We start from the raw sequence: 18,132 nt of genomic DNA, 5'->3' as shown, positions 1-18,132 counted from the left end.
ACACAAACCACAGCCTTCCTTAAGCGCATCTCAGTATTTTAGCTTCAGTATTTAGTACATTATTTTTCAGCAAGTGCTTTAGATGTAGGCCTAAGTACAAATAGAAACAAAACTTGATATTTTTCAAGCATTCCCACTTGGGAAGGAGGCCACAAACTAGATCAGCAAATATTTTGCCCTAAGTAAGAGTTTGACTCCTTGGGAATCCCCATTGTATATAATGTGTAGCCACTTTTGCTGACAACTAAAAATGCGTAATTTGCACAATAAAGAGAGTGTTTTATTACCCAGGGTTTTTTCAGTTAGTCATGAGGCTCAGCACCTGTTTTTGTATGTGACTCATGCTACTTCACTAGGTTCTTTGTATCCAGGTGAACAGTCTATGATGGCTTGTCTCAGGTAGGGTCCAAACCCAGAGGCTAACATCAGTCAACCCCTGCCCACAAACCAAACAAAGGGAAATCCCTCGCTCATGCTAGACTTTTCTTTCTTTTTTAACTTCATTGTTTTCATTAAAGGTCCAGTGTGTAACTTATTTAGTTGTTTGTTATCAAAATACGTGTCTCCCGTTAAACAACATGTCCTTTTTCATGAATATTTACCACCATAATCAATTCCAAGTATTTCTATTGGGTTGAAATTTTACATTTGAAATCCACATTAGCTGGGGTAGACACTCCATATTCATGCGCCATCTTGAAATCGTTAGCCGGTAAGGGACATACAGGATGTACTGCTCTCCCTTTCGCATTTTTCATGATCTCAATGCTGACAAATTGACCTTTTTTAACCTGACACTATTTGTTGCCCACAACAAAACTTGTTACTCATATTACAAACCTAAAAAAAAACAATAGCAACCAGTAGCATTACAATATGTATCCTCACTGTCTTTGAAGTGGCTTGCATTGTGTATGTTTTGCGCTGAAAAGATTCAATTATGAACGCGCACTGAACCATATATTAAACATTAGTGTTGTTGAGTTTGTGTAATAAAACAATTAGTCACATTTAAAAGATGTGCTCAAAGAAAAGGGATTGGCTGTTGCTCTGCTGTGTAAAGAGTTTTGAAAAAGTCAACTCAGTATTGAGAAATGTTTCTACCTATTTATTATATTTTATTTAATTATTTATTGCTGGAAATCAATTATCAACAATCTTCCACTCATACCTGATCAATCAAAAAAGTCTTAAATGCCTTCTGATCTATCTATTCTGTCTGATCAGTATATTCTATTTTGTTCTACCTTTTTAATTCTTTTGTAATTTATTTCTGTTCTATTCATTTTATTTATTCTGGGTCTTGAATTCCGGATCTTATGATGACAATACCAGCTCCAAACACCACACACCGTCACCATCATTTTCCTCCTCAAGTCAAATGACTTTGTCAGTGTTTCATGTTAAATAAAATACATAAATAAATAATTATGAAATAGATAACCAGAAGAATACGTTGTGGAAACATATAGACTGAGTGAAATAATAATTTTAGAAATTATGTAAAAAATTATTTAAACTCAAGTCATTATTAAAAAATGTTATTTCATCGTTATTTTTATAGGACCTTTCATAATAGACATTTTACTTAGAAAAATGCTCCTTTTTACCAAATTCTGCTTTTCCTCATGATGTCACTTTTCATATTGTTACTTATTTCATGTGTTTCACGTGTATCATTAAAAGTGGTGGTGTGGAATAAAAGCTGATACAAAGTGTGTACAAAAAACAGACTTTAAAAACATTGCTTTTAATTAAATGTCTACAATTAAAAATAATCATGAAATCATGGAAAACGTTTGTGAGTTTTATTCAGATATTCTTCTTGATTTGCTCCACTAAAGGTTACAAAACAGTGAACGTTCGGCCATACAGATTCAGGTTTTGATGTGAAAGGATCAAAGCTACCAGGAGAGACACAATGAAATTGTTTTTCATGTTACAGTGATACATATTTGCAATTACTGAATCCACCAGGCCTAGTTTCACATTTCATTGTTATTATAATTGTGGGGTGTGTGTTCAACATATATAAAAAAGAGAACTCTGAATACCTTGTTTCACTTGATTTTTCTGATGTGCTACTCCCCTCTGTTGGTGGGAATAGTGACTTGCAGCCATGAGCCAAGTGATGTGTAGTGTTCACCCATGATTTGTTATAATATTCAGGATCAGCTAGCTATTACACCCATTTAGTTTTACTTTAGATTTAGTGCTTAATGTGTATACAGAATGTTGAATATGATCTTTTTCAATTATTTAGCATAAGCCCATATTCAGTGGCGACAGAGGTGACAATAGTAACACACGTAACTCGCTTTTTTCTGATGCTGCTTCCTCTTTTTATTACAGGAGGAAATGTACATGTTGTGTTATCTTGTCTTTCCACTTCCCGTTAAGCTCTATGATTTCAGCAGGTTTCCTCTATGGCATTTGTTCTGTTGTCACATCAGCTGTACTCTGTATTTCCTTCAGAAAGAATACTTTTTACACAGACTCAGTAAAGGTAGGCCATGTTTTCATTCCCTTTATTTCAAAATCACCTATAATAAATATATTGTTTTTTTAACTGTAAATGAAGTGCATGGAAATAACTGTAAACATACTTTCTGATGTGGTCCCAGTTAAGATCATTACATGAGGTCAGGAGATTATGTTTGTACTGTGAGACTGGGTGTAAGACTTAAATACATGCCATCAGAGAGGTTCGATTCCATCTTTATTTCTTTGGCATACATTTATGACATTTGTATGTTCATAAAGCACAGACGTGTTTCTATTCTGAATGAATCCTCTTTGCTTCACAGGATGAAGTGGTGGCTCCTCCGTTGGCTGGTCTTGTTTTTCACCCGTGTGAAGAATGCAAATCCAGGTTTAGGTCAGGGTGACAATCCGGGTTTAGGTCAGGGTGACAATCCAGGTTTAGGTCAGGGTGACAATCCAGGTTTAGGTCAGGGGGAAAATCCGGGTTTAGGTCAGGGTGACAATCCGGGTTTTGGTCAGGGTGACAAGCCAGGTTTAGGTCAGGGTCACAATCCAGGTTTAGGTCAGGGGGAAAATCCGGGTTTAGGTCAGGGTGACAATCCAGGTTTAGGTCAGGGTCACAATCCAGGTTTAGGTCAGGGTCACAATCCGGGTTTTGGTCAGGGGGAAAAACCGGGTTTAGGTCAGGGTGACAATCCAGGTTTAGGTCAGGGTCACAATCCGGGTTTAGGTCAGGGGGAAAAACCGGGTTTAGGTCAGGGTGACAATCCAGGTTTAGGTCAGGGTCACAATCTGGGTCAGAGTTATAAGAGAAATAAACCAGGTGAGATGTTACAATATATGTTTTTGGGGGTAAAATATATAATTTGTGTATATCTTGAATGTAAATAAATTATTTTTGTACTCCACAGATGTTTCATACACTAAATTTTGTATGGAAGAAGTAAACAACAGTTTGAAAAATGGAAAAACAAACAACACTATCAAGTAAATATTTGAATTGTATTTGAAATAGTATTTGTTTTTACATAATAAAAATGTGATTGGATGTTTATGTTTGTGTAAGCATCTGTGTTTGTTTTAGAGTAATACACAGTATATTACTATTTAGATGGGAGTAAAAAACAGGGCATTATGAATAATTTGCAAAGGCTTGAGGCTGAAATCTAAAATGAAATTTAAGGTTAAGGCATTAAGTAGGTCAAAATTAATGATAGGGTTTAAGGAAAACATTTGTCAATCAGAATGATTCACGTTAATAATTTCTTGTAATTTTCCACTAGAGCCATGGAGATCCTGGAAGAGGTTTTAAAGGAAACAGAGTTGAATGAGACTACAAGCTTGTCTGTTGGGAGTATGGTGGCCATCCTGCACAAGCCCAAAGGGCCCTTCAAAGGACTCAACATTTTTGCCACTGATGATAAGGTAGGAATGAATGCTAGTAGCTTGGCCCTAGAGACGGCAATGTCAGAATGTCCAGACTGATTGAACTATTTTGATGGGTTGGAGGGGTTGCCATGACATTTTGTATGGATATTCAGGGTCCCTAGATGATGAATTCTACTGAGCTGATCCCTTGACCTATGCACTAGTGCAATCATCAAGTTGACATTTGGGGATGGTCCATGGAATATGGTACACATGATCCTCTGACCTTGCCTCTAGCACGGCCCCCTCCAAAAGTGCTTTTTAGTAAATGTTAGCATGCTAACATGCAAAACTAAGATGGTAAGCATGGTAAACATGATACCTTTTTCACATCTGCATGTTAGCGTTGCTATTGTGAGAATGTTTGCATGTTAGCAATATTTAGCTCAACCCGCTGCTTTACCTAAGAAGAGTCTAAATGCCTTTAGCTTAGCTGTAGGCTCTTAGTCTTGTTGAATGTATACCTGTTCTGAAACAAAATGCATGCATTTATTTGTTTGTCCATCCTGCATTCTAATGAGGAGTTTGTAAGGACTACTATACTACTTACAAATACTACTTAAAAAACATCTTCCTTGATTCTTCTTTTCTGACGGAAGTATGTGGAATATGCCTAAAGTGTGTTCTTATTTGTAATCACTATTACCAGTCGTTCAACAATGACTAATCATTACAAACTATTTAAAATGCTTGCATCTGGTTAGCAAATTACCGTCCATACATATGACATTATATTTAGAATGTTCTCTTTTTAAAATGATAATTTCTAGATCCCTAGAAAAAAATAGGAATACTAGGAAAAATGCTCTTCTCTGCTGTGACCCATCAACAGGAAGGTCAGGGTGTGAGTTGCAGAAGATTCCCACAGGTTACTGTTTTACCCAAGACTGAGCAGCTGTTGTTTGCATATTCAAATTATGACCAATGCTGATAAGGCAACATGGAAACGTAGCTGTGAGACCTGCATTATTTCTGGTCCATGTATTAACACGGAATGTGGCTCTGATACAGGCAACATTAAGCGAGGCTGTCCCCAACAGCAGAGTGAGTGTTCGACTGCCGAGAGAGTTGGAAGCTGAATCAAGCAACACAATTGTGTTCTGCATGCTCACGTGGCCTGACAGAAGCACGGTCAGGGACTTCACTTTTTTATATGCAACTTTGTAGGAAAAAAGCCAATGTCCACACAACAATAAAGGCCTCCTCATTTTGCATCTCCTCATTTAAAACTTAAATTAAAGAATCGCTCTTGGTTTTGTATTTTAAAACATAATTAAATGCGGTTGGTTAATATGATAGAGTTTAGTACAATAAGCTACATTTTTTTTAGTGAAAACAAAGGGACCTGTAGCCCTTTTCACTGCTACTCCCTGGTTTAACTCTGACCTGCCATGTTCACTATTGTTTTCATGTTCTTATTAATAACATTTAGATATTTGGGTTGAGCATGTATTTGGAGCAGACTGATCTAATGTGTTAATACACATTGTTTCCTAAATCAAGCTAATGCAGTTGGTAAAATGTTACCATAACTAATAGTAATAAAGTCAAGTTGCTCATTTTCAAATCATGTTTTTCTAATTATTTCCTGTATTCTGGGCAGCCTTTGCCTTATTAACATAAAAAGACTGCAGTGAACATGTTCTTAATTTGTCAGTAACATTTTAGTGGTCTCATGTTTATTTCAGTTCTGAGCAGAGACAGTTTTAAAACCAGAGTGGGCCTTTACTGTGGTGTGTACTGTATTAAATGGAAATAAACCAAATAGTTTCCTATTTCCTATTTCGTATGAACATTTAATTCATTAAATGCTTCATTTTGTGGTTAAAGAAACAAATAAAAGTGAAAATCTCCCTTTATAGCTGGCAGTACAGTAATTTCTTCAAAGTAAATTTCTTTATATGATCACGCTCAAGATGTTGAAATGACTAACCCCCAGCTATTTTAACCACAGCAGCATTCCCTGTGTCAAGTTAAGTTCCTAGGGCAAAAGCTCATTCATTTAAAAATGCTAATAATATGACCAGTGTTGTTTTTATCAAATAGGGAGAGCTCTTAAAAAACACCTAACATTGAATTTTTGCGAGCATTAAATATTTGTTTTTTAATATGTTATCCGGCCAAATTAAGATAATGTGGCAGACATAAAGGACACCTAAGAGATAATATAAGATAAGAAAAACCTTTATTTGTCCGACAGGGGGGAAATTGCGGTTTGCAACAGCAAAGATAAGAGCAAAGATAGGCAAGTGTACAGAGCTGGTTTTCAATGTAAAAGTTAAAAATACTGTAGTAATTTGACACATCCTTCTCAAAAGAGGAAGAGGTGTCGAGTTCTGGCAAATACAACATCCTAAAAAAGTGCAGCAAATTATGCACAAGAAACAATAGGTAGATTGTGTTAGCAGCTCATAACATCCAGACTTACGTTTGCTGTTAGACGGCGGCCTCTGGCGGCCGTAGTAATTATTGTGGGAGCAAATAAAGTGAGGTGACGAAGTGTAAGGAGAGGAGGGAGGCAGGTTTGGGAGGGTTTTTACTAGAAGGGTTACACAAAGATATTACACAAAATATAATATAAAAATATATTTTTTATACTTTCACCAAGATAACGTTCCCTGTGAGTGTATTCATTCAAACTATGATCTTTTTCCTAAACGTAACCGTAGTCGTAGCTATGTCCTATTTAGCCTTAACCGTTGGGCAGGGCTGGATGAGTCGAATAAACACAGGACTTTTATGAGGAGACTAGGGCTGGAATAAACAGACGTTCACATACTGTACCTTTGTCTGTGTTGCAGTTACCTCCTCCATAGCAGTTTTAACTGACTAATTTTAAGTCAATCCCTGATGTTTTACCAACCCTAACTGGACATTTTAGTTTGTTGCCAAAACTTAACTACTTCTGTTTCACAACGTTAATTGTGTGTTTAAAATAGAAGTAAAACAATACAGTACTGATAATAATAAGAGGATGACAGGGAGGCTTTTTCCTATAAATGCAATAAATGGACTTTAGGAAAGTGTTCACTTTTCACATATTAATTGTCTTACATAATCTGTCAAACTAACTGATTGATTGTATGTTGTACTGCAGACCCTATGGGGAAGCTCACATGAATTATATGAGAGCAGACTGGTTGGCCTGAGCGTGAGTGGCAAGAATATTACAGGACTACAGGAGCGTGTCAACATCACAGTGAATCTTGCTGGAAATGGAACTACAACTTCATTCAACAAATCGTTTACCGTAACTTTCACTTCAATAAACTTGTAGATTTGAATCTTTTGCCTGATAAAAGTATGTTAAAACCATTTAAAATACAAATGTAAACCTAGTATGTTGTTGTATCACAGGAAACCCTACAGCCCAAATGTGTGTTCTTGAACTTTTCAACACAGGGTAAGTAAGGCCATCACATCTGTGTTTAACAAAGGCTAAGACAATTAGTTGTTTTTAAATATAAGTTGGATGCATTGTGCTTTCACACATGACTAGTAAAATTAATTTACGTAAATCAAATGTGTTGGGATCATGAGTAGAACTGATCTGTCTGTCTGTTCATTTGGACTTACCAGCATATAGCACTGATGGCTGCATAACCCTGTGGAAATTTGGTCAGAGTAACGTCACCTGCTCCTGTGACCACCTCACATACTTCGGCGTGCTTATGGTAGGGCTTCATTACACAAAATAGAATTGTAGAGAGAGGGTAAGATGTACACATATGGCTACAATAGGCCTTTTTCACAGCAGACATTTTTACTATTTACAATAGGAAAAGCACAGGTGTTAAAGGTCCCATGGGATGAAATTTCACCTTATGAGGTGTTATAACATTAATATGAGTTCCCTTAGCCGGTCTATGTTCCCCGAGTGGATAGAAATTGCGATAGGTGTAAACTGAGCCCTGGGTATCCTGCTCTGCCTTTGAAAAATCCCAGCAGTGTGTATTTTCTTAGCCTCCCCTTTCAAATGCAACATTCAAATTACTAGACCAAAATTATATCCTGAGAAAAGTGGATTTTGAGCGGGTATAGCTTGAATTTGTAACCATGCATCATAGTGTTTTGTATGTAAATTGTTTTGTATGTAAATTGTAAGGAAGTAAAAATGATTCCCATGTAAAACGTAATTCTGTGCTTGGTCTTCAGGTTTCTGCAAACATCTCACCTAAAGACCAGGAGATTTTGTCATACATCACTGTGATTGGCTGTAGTATTTCTCTGTTAACCCTGATCATCACTTTTCTGCTCTTCATCACAAATAGGTAATTTATTCTACATATATGACTGTCACTTCAATCTATCCTTTCACAGACAGTATTTCCAGGTACAGCAGCATCCTTCTGAGCTTCTATTATCCCTTCTACAGCTCTTTAGCTCTCTTTTTCCCCCATTTGCTACACCTAAGTCCATTTGATGCCCGATGTGTTACTTCACTTCTTTCCATATTTTTCTTTCTCTCCTGGAAGTAAATGGCATCCTTTACTTCTTTATGTTCTTTCTCTTATCTATCCTTTCTTCCATCCTTCCGCCACTTTACATGCCTTGAATTTCAGTGACACTATGGGATGACGATTAAATCTGCACAAAATGGAACACTTACCACAAATCAGTTCTCCTCTGTCTGACAGAAAAGCCAGAGCAGATCTCTCCATGAAGGTCCACATCCACCTCGTCATTGCCCTGATCCTGCTCAACCTGCATTTCCTCCCCAGCCAGGCAGTGGCACTGTCCTCCACTGGCTTTTGCTTTTACATGGCCCTTTCTCTTCACTACTCCCTTCTGGCCGCACTCATCTGGATGTCCCTGGAGGGGTTCCACCTCTACCTTCTCTTAGTTCGAGTCTTCAACATCTATGTCAAGAAATACTTACTCAAACTCAGCGTGGTGGGATGGGGTGAGTAGAGTCGCCATGGCCAGAGACCTACACGTTGTCTAAATCAGTTAACAAATGTTTGTATGAATGAACTCTTAAGCAGTGGTGGAGGAATTACTTAGATATTTTACTCAACCCTCCCAGGTATAAGCCTTTTCTCCCCACCTTTGGTTTGCTTGGTCTCCTTTGTAATAATGCACGATAAAGTTAAAGACATGCTTTTTAGCAGAAGAACCTGGGCTATCGGGATACGTATGGTGCCTACACCATACATATCACGATAGCACATGAATTTGTAAATTGTTATATGACTATAAAGACAAAAGAAAACAGAAATTAAATTTCACACACACACTGACTAGAGGTCCCTCCTACCAGGGGTTTCTATTGGCTGACTAAACGCCACATACAGCTGTCAAACTGCACGTGATTGGTCCAACTTGGCTCCTGCCTAAAACAAGGTTCTCTAAATTCATCCATGAGAACAAGTGGAGGATAATTTTATTTTCACACAGAAAGATTAAATACCCTTAGTTGTTGATTTATCGCTTTGGAATTACTCGTACAAAGTTTCCGGCCAGATTACGAAACTTCTGGAAGGGCTACAAAGACACCAAACGTCCTGCTGGAAAACTGGAGCTAATGGCTAAGACAGCTATTAACAAGACTTGCCACTGGGTTGAAAGGTTGTGAATCAAAACGGAGATTTGTGAGTTGATGTTTGGTCTCATAAGTATTTATAATTGTTACAAAAACACTGTATTTTCACAATGGGTTAACAAAAAAGCTTCTGGAGGGCCTACAAGGAGCTCGTTGAAACAGTGCATTTCTCTACCTCTAAAAAAACAAATGTAAGTGTCTGCACTATTGAATTGAGTTATTATGGATTATTCTATAACAATTATTGATAGATTAATGTTGTAACATTAACTAAATATACTGCTGGCTTGTGAATTTGACAACAGATTAAAAAAAGTTGCATCTTAATCAATAGTAGTACATCCTAATGAATGTGTTCATTATATTTTGAATTATACATTTGAATCTGCAAAGTAACTGAAGTTATCAAAGTGGAGTATAAAGTTAATTTCTTGCCTCTGAAATGTAGTGAAGTAGAAGTACAATTACCCATGACTGTACTCACGTACAGTACTTGCCTAATCCTTGTGTTTCAGGTATCCCAGCAGTCATTGTGGCCCTGGTTGCAATCATCGACAGAAGCTCGTATGGACTTGTCCCTCTGGACTCAGCTAACTCCAACAGCACCGCAATGTAAGGGAGAAACTGCAAGCATCTACAGTCCAGACTAATAATTAACTGACATTTAAGTGTTTTGCATGTGAAGCAGAGCACCCACGCCATTCACAGAAAAAGGATACTTTTTACTGCAACTACAGTAGCTGAATTTCTAGTCACCTGAACTGACAATTTTACAACTCACAATTCATATTACATTTTTCAGTGTATAAGAAATCTACTCTCTCTCACTTTCTCTGTTTTCAGATGCTATATAGTCAATAACACAGTGAAGATGGTGACTACAGTTGGAGTATTTTGCCTGGTGTTCATCTTTAACATGTTCATGTTAGGGGTGACAGTCAGAAGCATTGTGATTCTCCGCCGGAGCAAAGAGGTTTTAATTTTGTTCTTGTCTTCGAAAATGAACTTAAAAAATTAGGTCTGATGATATATTTTTTTTAATAATTATTGCTGTCTACATATGCAATTTCCTGTGTATTCAAAGCCTAATATAATGTATTTCTAAGTGCCATAGAGCTCCATTATTGTTCTTAAACTATTAAAAACAAATACTTGAGCCACACCACTGCACCGGGTTACATGCTCCATTAGATCCTTACTACAATTTTTATGCACTAGGTTGTGTCTTTTTTTGAATCAGGCAGTTCATCAAAATGAAGGTATTCTGCTACATTCATGTTTTTACAAATGCACATGTCCAAAACATTAAGAGGGACGTGTCCCCTGCTACCACCATCCCCAAACATCTGCACAAATGCTTTCAAATGAACTAGTTACTCCTGTTTGAGTCATGTTTGCTAAAAGCTACAGCGGCCAGTTGTTCTCAGCCTTTATCTGAGTCTTACTTTAAAAAGTAAACCATATCGTTGTGATCATTGTGTCATTTTCAATGGAAACCAATGCACACAGTCACAGTAGGAATGTTGAAAAGTATTGATTTGCATCAGATTTATGAGATTTATCAGATAAGAACAGTAGAATATCACTGGTCTTGTTCTGATATCTAAAGGATAGCTTTCCCTTTAAAAAATAAATCAACATACATTGGGTTGTCCAATCTGTATTTCTGTGCTTTTATGATAACCTGGTAAATTTGTTTAATAGTCCTTCTTATCATAGTTGTGTCCCTTATATATACAGTCTGTATTAGCATGAGGGCATAATATGACTCCTGAGAGCACACTTTTAAACAACTTGAAGAAGACGATGAAGAAGTTTTGATGTTCACTTCCAGACAGCAAACATGTCCCTAACATGGTCTCTTACTGGTAGTTTTTGATTTTCTATGACCTGCCAATCTAATTTCACTAATACACTATATTTTGTACATCAGTTTGGGCCAATTGACCATGACAGAGCCAAGCGAGACATCTATACCCTGCTGGGGATCACCACTCTGCTCGGCATTACCTGGGGCCTGGTCTTCTTCTCATTTGGCTACCTGACCACTGCTGGCCTCTACCTCTTCTGCATCCTGAACTCACTGCAAGGTCTGCACAACCGGCTTCCACATGGTTTAGGGCTATTGGTTGCACTTGTTGTGTGTGCAACATTGATCTTCTTAGTTTGACTATAGAGCATTTTGTTGCACAATCTAACTTTGAGCAGGAACTGTTATTTGTTGTCAGTGCCAGACAGTAAACTCTCTCACTGTCATTGTGTATTGGAAACACAAGTGTGTACAGCCGCATGGATAGCTTCACAATTACTGATCAAAGGCTCTCTTTTTAACCATAACACAGGCTGGGTATTTTGATCGCTATTGCAAACTGACAAGATTATCTGAAATGTAAAAAAAGATGCATACAGTAATATAATCATATTTTAAGTGTAGCTTATTTGTATATTGGTAAACTGGGACCCGACACAGCTGTTTATCAGTGGCATTTGCATGATTTGCATAATCCTCTCCTCCTGTATGATCTCTAACACTGTTCTTCTGTGACCCAGGTTTCTTCATCTTCCTGTGGTTTGTGATGTCTCTGAGAAAAACTGGAAAACCAGCTACTATGGGGAGTAGTGAAACACGCAGCACCAACAGCTAAGCCTAAAACCAACACACCAAGACAGTTTTTCGTGTGTGTGTGTGTGTGTGTGTGTGTGTGTGTGGTTCTCCCTTATTATTTCTGCTTTAGATCATGATGATGATTTAATGCACAACCATGTCACAGAGAAGCACGCATGATAGTTAGCGCTAGCTCATTCAGGTGACTCCAATATTAGATTTCAAAAAGTTTAACAAGTCTTAGTTTTAGTGCTATTTTTAAAAGGTGTTACCAATTATTGTCACACCCTGGTGTGCTAAAACCTTGTAGAAAAAGCTTTATCCCTCCTCTAATACATAGCAATTCTACTTCATCCATTCTTTGCACCACTTTGTGAACATAAAAATAGCATTTAAGTTAATTTTAACTAAAAAAGCCAGAACCTAAGTCTGAAGCATGTACTGTCTTAGTGGGATTACCACAGCCTGATGAACTATACCATCTTCAGCTTTCTTCATATAAAAACATGCAGAATAGAAGTTGAGAGGATATCATTTATGTCAGTCACTATGGTGCCCAGTGCGAGTGTAACCTGCAATGGTGTCGATTCATCGTCACTTATTTGGTCACCATCTATTCCCATCCTTAATTCAAGCACACAGCTATACAGATAGGATGGTTCAGAATTTTCACCTTTTCAGTTTTTGGGCAGCATGACACAGGTCTTTACCATCTTACTCCATCGCAGAACATTCCAGTAAGTTTAAAATCACAATAATACCGTGTTGTGGCATAAGTATCGAGATAATATCATATTAGGAGGCGTCTGGTGATTCCCGCCCATAGAGTCCAGCTAATTTAAATAGCTCATGTTACTGTATTGTGTGAACTGTTAACTTCATTAAATATTGTTTGTGGCGTTTTGCGGGGTACAAATGTTCCATCGAAACACTTCCTTTCCGAGAGCGTTTTGACTGCAGCTTAGTTCCGGCCAAAACGATTGTGATTGGTTTAGTTTTTTCTTCAATCCTGGAATGTATGTTTGGTGTAGCAAGAACTATCTCCACGACGCTGTGGACATAGGTCTGGCAATGCAAGACTAGAAATAATGCAACAAGAAATGATGCGTTTGCAAATGTGTCCACTTGCACTAAATGATGCTGATCGTTTTTTCTGCCTCAAGGCACACATCCGCTGTTTTGCATTGTCAGATGTGATGTGGGTCTGATCTGACATTGAGTGCTGTGAGAGAGCTTAGATTCTATGAGAGTGAAGATTATGTGTACTGAGCATACAGACAGTACATCTGTTGCATATTGTATTTGGAATACTGATTTGTGAACATGTTCATCATGCATACATATTAAACTTTATTCGTGTTTTTCTTAAAGCCAGCTTGTGTGAGTATCTGCATATGTTGTTTTAATGTTGTGCAGTTTCAAGTACTGTATAACATAAGTGTTTTACTTTTACTAACTCAATAAAGGCTGACATATCAGGAACTTTACAGTCTCCAATAGTTTTCCAAACCATCAGGTTATTGTCCATGATATCACATTTCTGTTGACAGACCCGGTTTACTCTAGCAGTAGAATTTAGACTGTGACGTCAGTTCTTAACATATCAACAAGAAACAAAGCCACCTGCAGTAATTGTATTGCACCGATGTAAAAAATTATTTGCATAAAACAAACACATCCAGCGAACAGCAGCACTATTCAGCATTACTCCTAACCATGAGTTAAACCAACCAGAACGGTTTGCCAACGTCTGTCTGGTTCATCCCGTCCAGAGGTAAGAAAACATCTACTCTCTGTCCACTGAGTAATATTGTGAGTATTAGTTCAAATATTTTTTCTTCATTGGTGTATACTCTGGGCATCTTGTGAAATTGCTTGTCTTGAAGTCTAAAGATGACATGCAGTCTTTTTGGTGAATGTATTCTACCTTAAAACTTTAACATTTTGACTTAAAATGTCACTTTAGGTGGAACTGTCTGTAAGATTTACCTCTGTTTGGCCAACAAAGCCATAGCCATATCTTGTAGGCAGAAGGATGGCAGAAGGTGTTACAAACACAGCTTTGTTCTGTTCTGTTTTGTTTCTTTTGTCTGACTTTGAAAAACATTAATAAACATTAATAAACTTCCAGCTGAGATGCTATCTGCACTAACATGTCGCTTTATTTCTGCTTTGATTCCATCAGTCACATATTCAAAGGAAGTACAATGGTTCCCCTACTGTTATTTATGCTGCTGCCCACATCGCTGGCTCACGAAGGTACGGATATAAAATATTTTAGGTTTTGTTCTCCAAAGAAAATGTAATGGATCAGTTAAAATAGGCAGGAATAGATAATAATTATTTTTTAAATTTATGTCAAGCTTTTTTATGAGATTTCTTTTTTTTTACATCTCAAAACCTTAAACGAACAGTGTGAAAATGAAAACTAATAATAATATACCCGATTTCAGTCATCAATCACAACAGAACACAAAGAGAACCAACTAAGCATTGGTTCTTTGGAGTTCAAAAAGAGAAAAAATAAGGGCAATCATTATTAAAATTCAAATGGTTGTAGTAGGGGTCTAAAACAGAATTTACATCAGCATCTCCTAGATTTCCCCTGATCGATGTAGATACTCTAGTGTTAAAAACTGGGTTGCCCTCTTGTGCTATATAAACTTGTCTGAAGCTGAGAGACATCTGTAAAATTCACAAATTCAGTTACTTTGAATTCACTTTACTTTCTTAGTGAGAACATTAAAAACTTGCGCTCCAGAATATTTCCAGTGTGATCTACATGTTGAAATAAACACACTGAGATGCAATTAAGGGCTCTGAAGCCTTTGTAATGACAAGCACCTGAGAGAGATTCATTTCATTCTGAAGATAAGAATGCAAGTATAGTGAATAAGAAAAAGAACTCAAACAACCATTTAAACCATCCATCTATGTTTAAATTAGCTTTGTTATAACAGTCCAAAACCAAAAGGTATCTGTAAGTTAGGTGCTCTTTTGAATAATGTTTCACCTTTAGGGTTAAGGTTAGGGTCATTTATCTTGTTGTTGTTGGCAATATTGTCTCAAGTCAATACAAATCTTAAATGTAAGTGTTTAAATGTGTTTTAGTAGTTGCAATAAGTCTACGTTAATGGTAGTTTTTCTGAGGTAAAATCATTAAGCTGTGTGATTCCACAAGGAAGCTGTCTGTGGCCATTGCTATATTCCATATTTACCAATGAATTACCTTTAACCTTAAAAAATGCAAAAATGGCAATGTATGCTGACGACTCAATAATATGCATGGTGGCATTCACAGTTGAGAGGCTTGCTAGTGTTTTGAATAAGGAATTGGAGTTGGCTTTGGAATGGTAACAACTCACCAACTAGTTCTTAATGTATCTAAAACCACAAGCATTGTACTTGGAACAAAACACCAGTTGTTTGATTAAATCTAAATAGAATTTGTGTGTTGGAAGTATGGCAGTTGAACTGGTACAAAAGACCAACCTTCTTGGCACTACAGTGGATAGTAAATTATCTCAACAAATTGATTGAGTGGTGAAACAAACGGGTAGAGGTTTCTCAGTTATTAGGACATATTCAAATTTTTACTTATTTCTCGATAAAAGTAACAAAATATATATGAGACAAAATGCTAAACACATCAGATACAGTACATACAGAAATACGATGTCCTGAAGCATTTTCCGCCATCTAGAATTATTTCTTCGACTCGAACAACCACTGACATACTGTAAGTCAGACTGCCTTCACTCCGATTGGCAGTTGCTTTGTTGCATTGCTCAGCATTTGCATAAAAGAGACTTTTTGTCAATTTTGGCCCTGCTGGGCAGCGGCAAGCTCGTCTTGTGTTGCTGGAACGGACACTCCCATTGAAAATGAATGGTAGCCTGTCACTTTGTCTCTGTATCTTGTAGCATGTGTGACTGTAGGGTAAGATAGTTTTGTGTCAGCTATGATTAAACTCAGCAGAGTATAAATAATGACCAGTTTGATGTACACTATTGTTTAATTGAAATCAGCAGGGAGTTCCTTTTTCACTGGTGGCGATTTGCAGTGTCTGACTGCCGCGCAAATGCACGGACGCAATGAGCGGCGTCCTCCGAGGAGCAAGGGCCCAGCCAATACTGCTTGCAGCTTTGCGTTTTTCTTTCAGTGATGTATTGAATGTTATTCTGTTTGGTGGTTGATTTAATGTCATTATGCACAACAATATATAGCACAACAAGTTTTAGGTCATTTTCACTTTATAGTCATTTTCTTCATGCCATTCTTACTGAAGATTTGTAAAATACAGCGAGTTGTTTCTCGTCATCTGTTCTGTTCTGTGTTCAGTTTGTCTCGACATTTCAGATGGTAATGTGACTATTACCGACAATACCCACAATGCCACCGTCTATGATAATTCACCTGGTAATGTGAGATGCCTGCTAAATACACACCCTTGCCTCTTTCAATGCGCAATCAACGGCAAGTTGAACATTGAAAACCATGATTGCTTTAACGTGACAATAAATGGCACCTGGATTGAGTACAGCATGAAAAGTAAGTATGCTGTCTCTCAAGCAGACTGCTGACTCTTTGCATAAAGAATGAAGCACACCAGATCTCTGACAGGGGTCAGAAAGGTGTGTTCCAAAAACATGCATCTGCATCTTAAGTCTGATTCCTCCTTCATTTTTCAGATGTCACTTGCAGTTTATTCTTATGCAATTACACTGCCATCTTGCCAATGATGAATTCTCTGGCTGGTCACAGCTATGAGGAAGACATGATGCAACTCTTCTACATAAGGAATTCATGTCAGGACCTCTTCAGGAGCAACCATGAAGTCAAGAAAGCCTTTATAAAGTGAGTGCTCCAATTCAGTGTGCTTTCAAACCTTTGTAGAACAGAGCGTGACATCTAATGCAGGGTTTTCCTTACCATTACAAGGTTTCGGCACAGCACCCAAAAAATTTCAGTCACTAACAAAACATTTAAGAAAATTGGTGTGAGCGACAAAATTACTTTTAACAATAGACTGGTTAGAGCAAAATGGGGTGTAACAATGTATCCAGCTCATTTGAATATCTCACGTTACTGTATTGTGTGAATAGTTAACTTCATTAAATATTGTATGTGGAGTTCCTTACAGGGCAAATATTTCACCAAAAACAAGTTCTTTCCAGAGACTATTTTGCCGTCATTGTGTCTGGAGCTTAGCACCGCCTAAAGTGAATGGAACTAGTTAAAAGAAATTCAAACCACCCATGTTTTGTGTCCTGCACCTGTGACCTGAACTCCAATAGGGGTGCACAAAATACACCAGCACTTTTCACTTTAATACTACAGTTAATTCATAGGATGTTGTGTTGTCTGTGCTGTCATGCGTGTCCGTTTGTATCCTAGGACACTTTGTTTATCTTATGTTTATGTTCTAATGTTGGTTTAATTTATATTGATTTTAGAATTTTCTTTTTGTGTTACATGTTTGTCCAAGACAAATGTCCCCACAGGAACAATAGAGTGTATTTGTGTATTCTCTCTAAACTGAATTTAATCAGCTTTACCATCCAAATGACTTGTATAAGAACTTCTTTGGCAGGTTTTAGCTTTTAGCTTTTTGTGTATATTTTAGTTATCTTTTTTAGCTTTTCAAAACATTTTAGACACAGATAGATATGGTAATAATAACAGTCTAAAATAATTTGGAATTGGATTTTTTATTCATTAAAATTAAATTACATTTTCTTGAGAGAGGACCTTAAAAAGAGAGAAAAGTGACGATGAAGGGGTTATTTCTTATAGGGGGCATCTTTGCTCGCCCCAGAGTCATTTTGAGGAGATGCCCGTATAAGTGCCAGTTTCAAAGATAAAAACGTTATGCCTGATTATTATAGATAAATGAAGGTATCAGGGTCTCCCGGAATGTAACTGATAATTCATTCAACATGAGGTAGCAATAAAAAACTGAGATTCATGTTCTAACTAAAGATCTATGTATAGCCTAATGGGTCTGTGACAAACCAAAGGTACAGTAAGTCTGAGGTCAGTTTAAGCCTCAGGATGGCATTATAGGACTACA

The 18,132-nt window shown here is 37.2% G+C and overlaps 1 protein-coding gene across 1 annotated transcript; it reads left to right on the top strand.

The window, feature by feature from the left end:
- Positions 1–3,294: 3,294 nt before the first annotated feature.
- Positions 3,295–12,459, top strand: LOC117948978 (adhesion G-protein coupled receptor G1-like). Its single transcript, XM_034878950.1, has 12 exons — positions 3,295–3,471; positions 3,768–3,909; positions 4,924–5,043; positions 7,010–7,162; positions 7,270–7,315; positions 7,492–7,586; positions 8,068–8,183; positions 8,550–8,815; positions 9,970–10,066; positions 10,298–10,427; positions 11,388–11,544; positions 12,005–12,459. The coding sequence occupies exons 1-12, from the start codon at positions 3,419–3,421 to the stop codon at positions 12,097–12,099; spliced, it is 1,470 nt and encodes a 489-aa protein (XP_034734841.1). The 5' UTR covers positions 3,295–3,418; the 3' UTR covers positions 12,100–12,459.
- Positions 12,460–18,132: the final 5,673 nt, after the last annotated feature.

Source organism: Etheostoma cragini, chromosome 1 (genome assembly GCF_013103735.1).
Source record: "Etheostoma cragini isolate CJK2018 chromosome 1, CSU_Ecrag_1.0, whole genome shotgun sequence".
Classification (NCBI taxonomy): Eukaryota; Metazoa; Chordata; class Actinopteri; order Perciformes; family Percidae; genus Etheostoma; species Etheostoma cragini.
The sequence above is the reverse complement of the archived record's forward strand: the minus strand, read 5'-3'. Positions and strand labels throughout refer to the sequence as shown.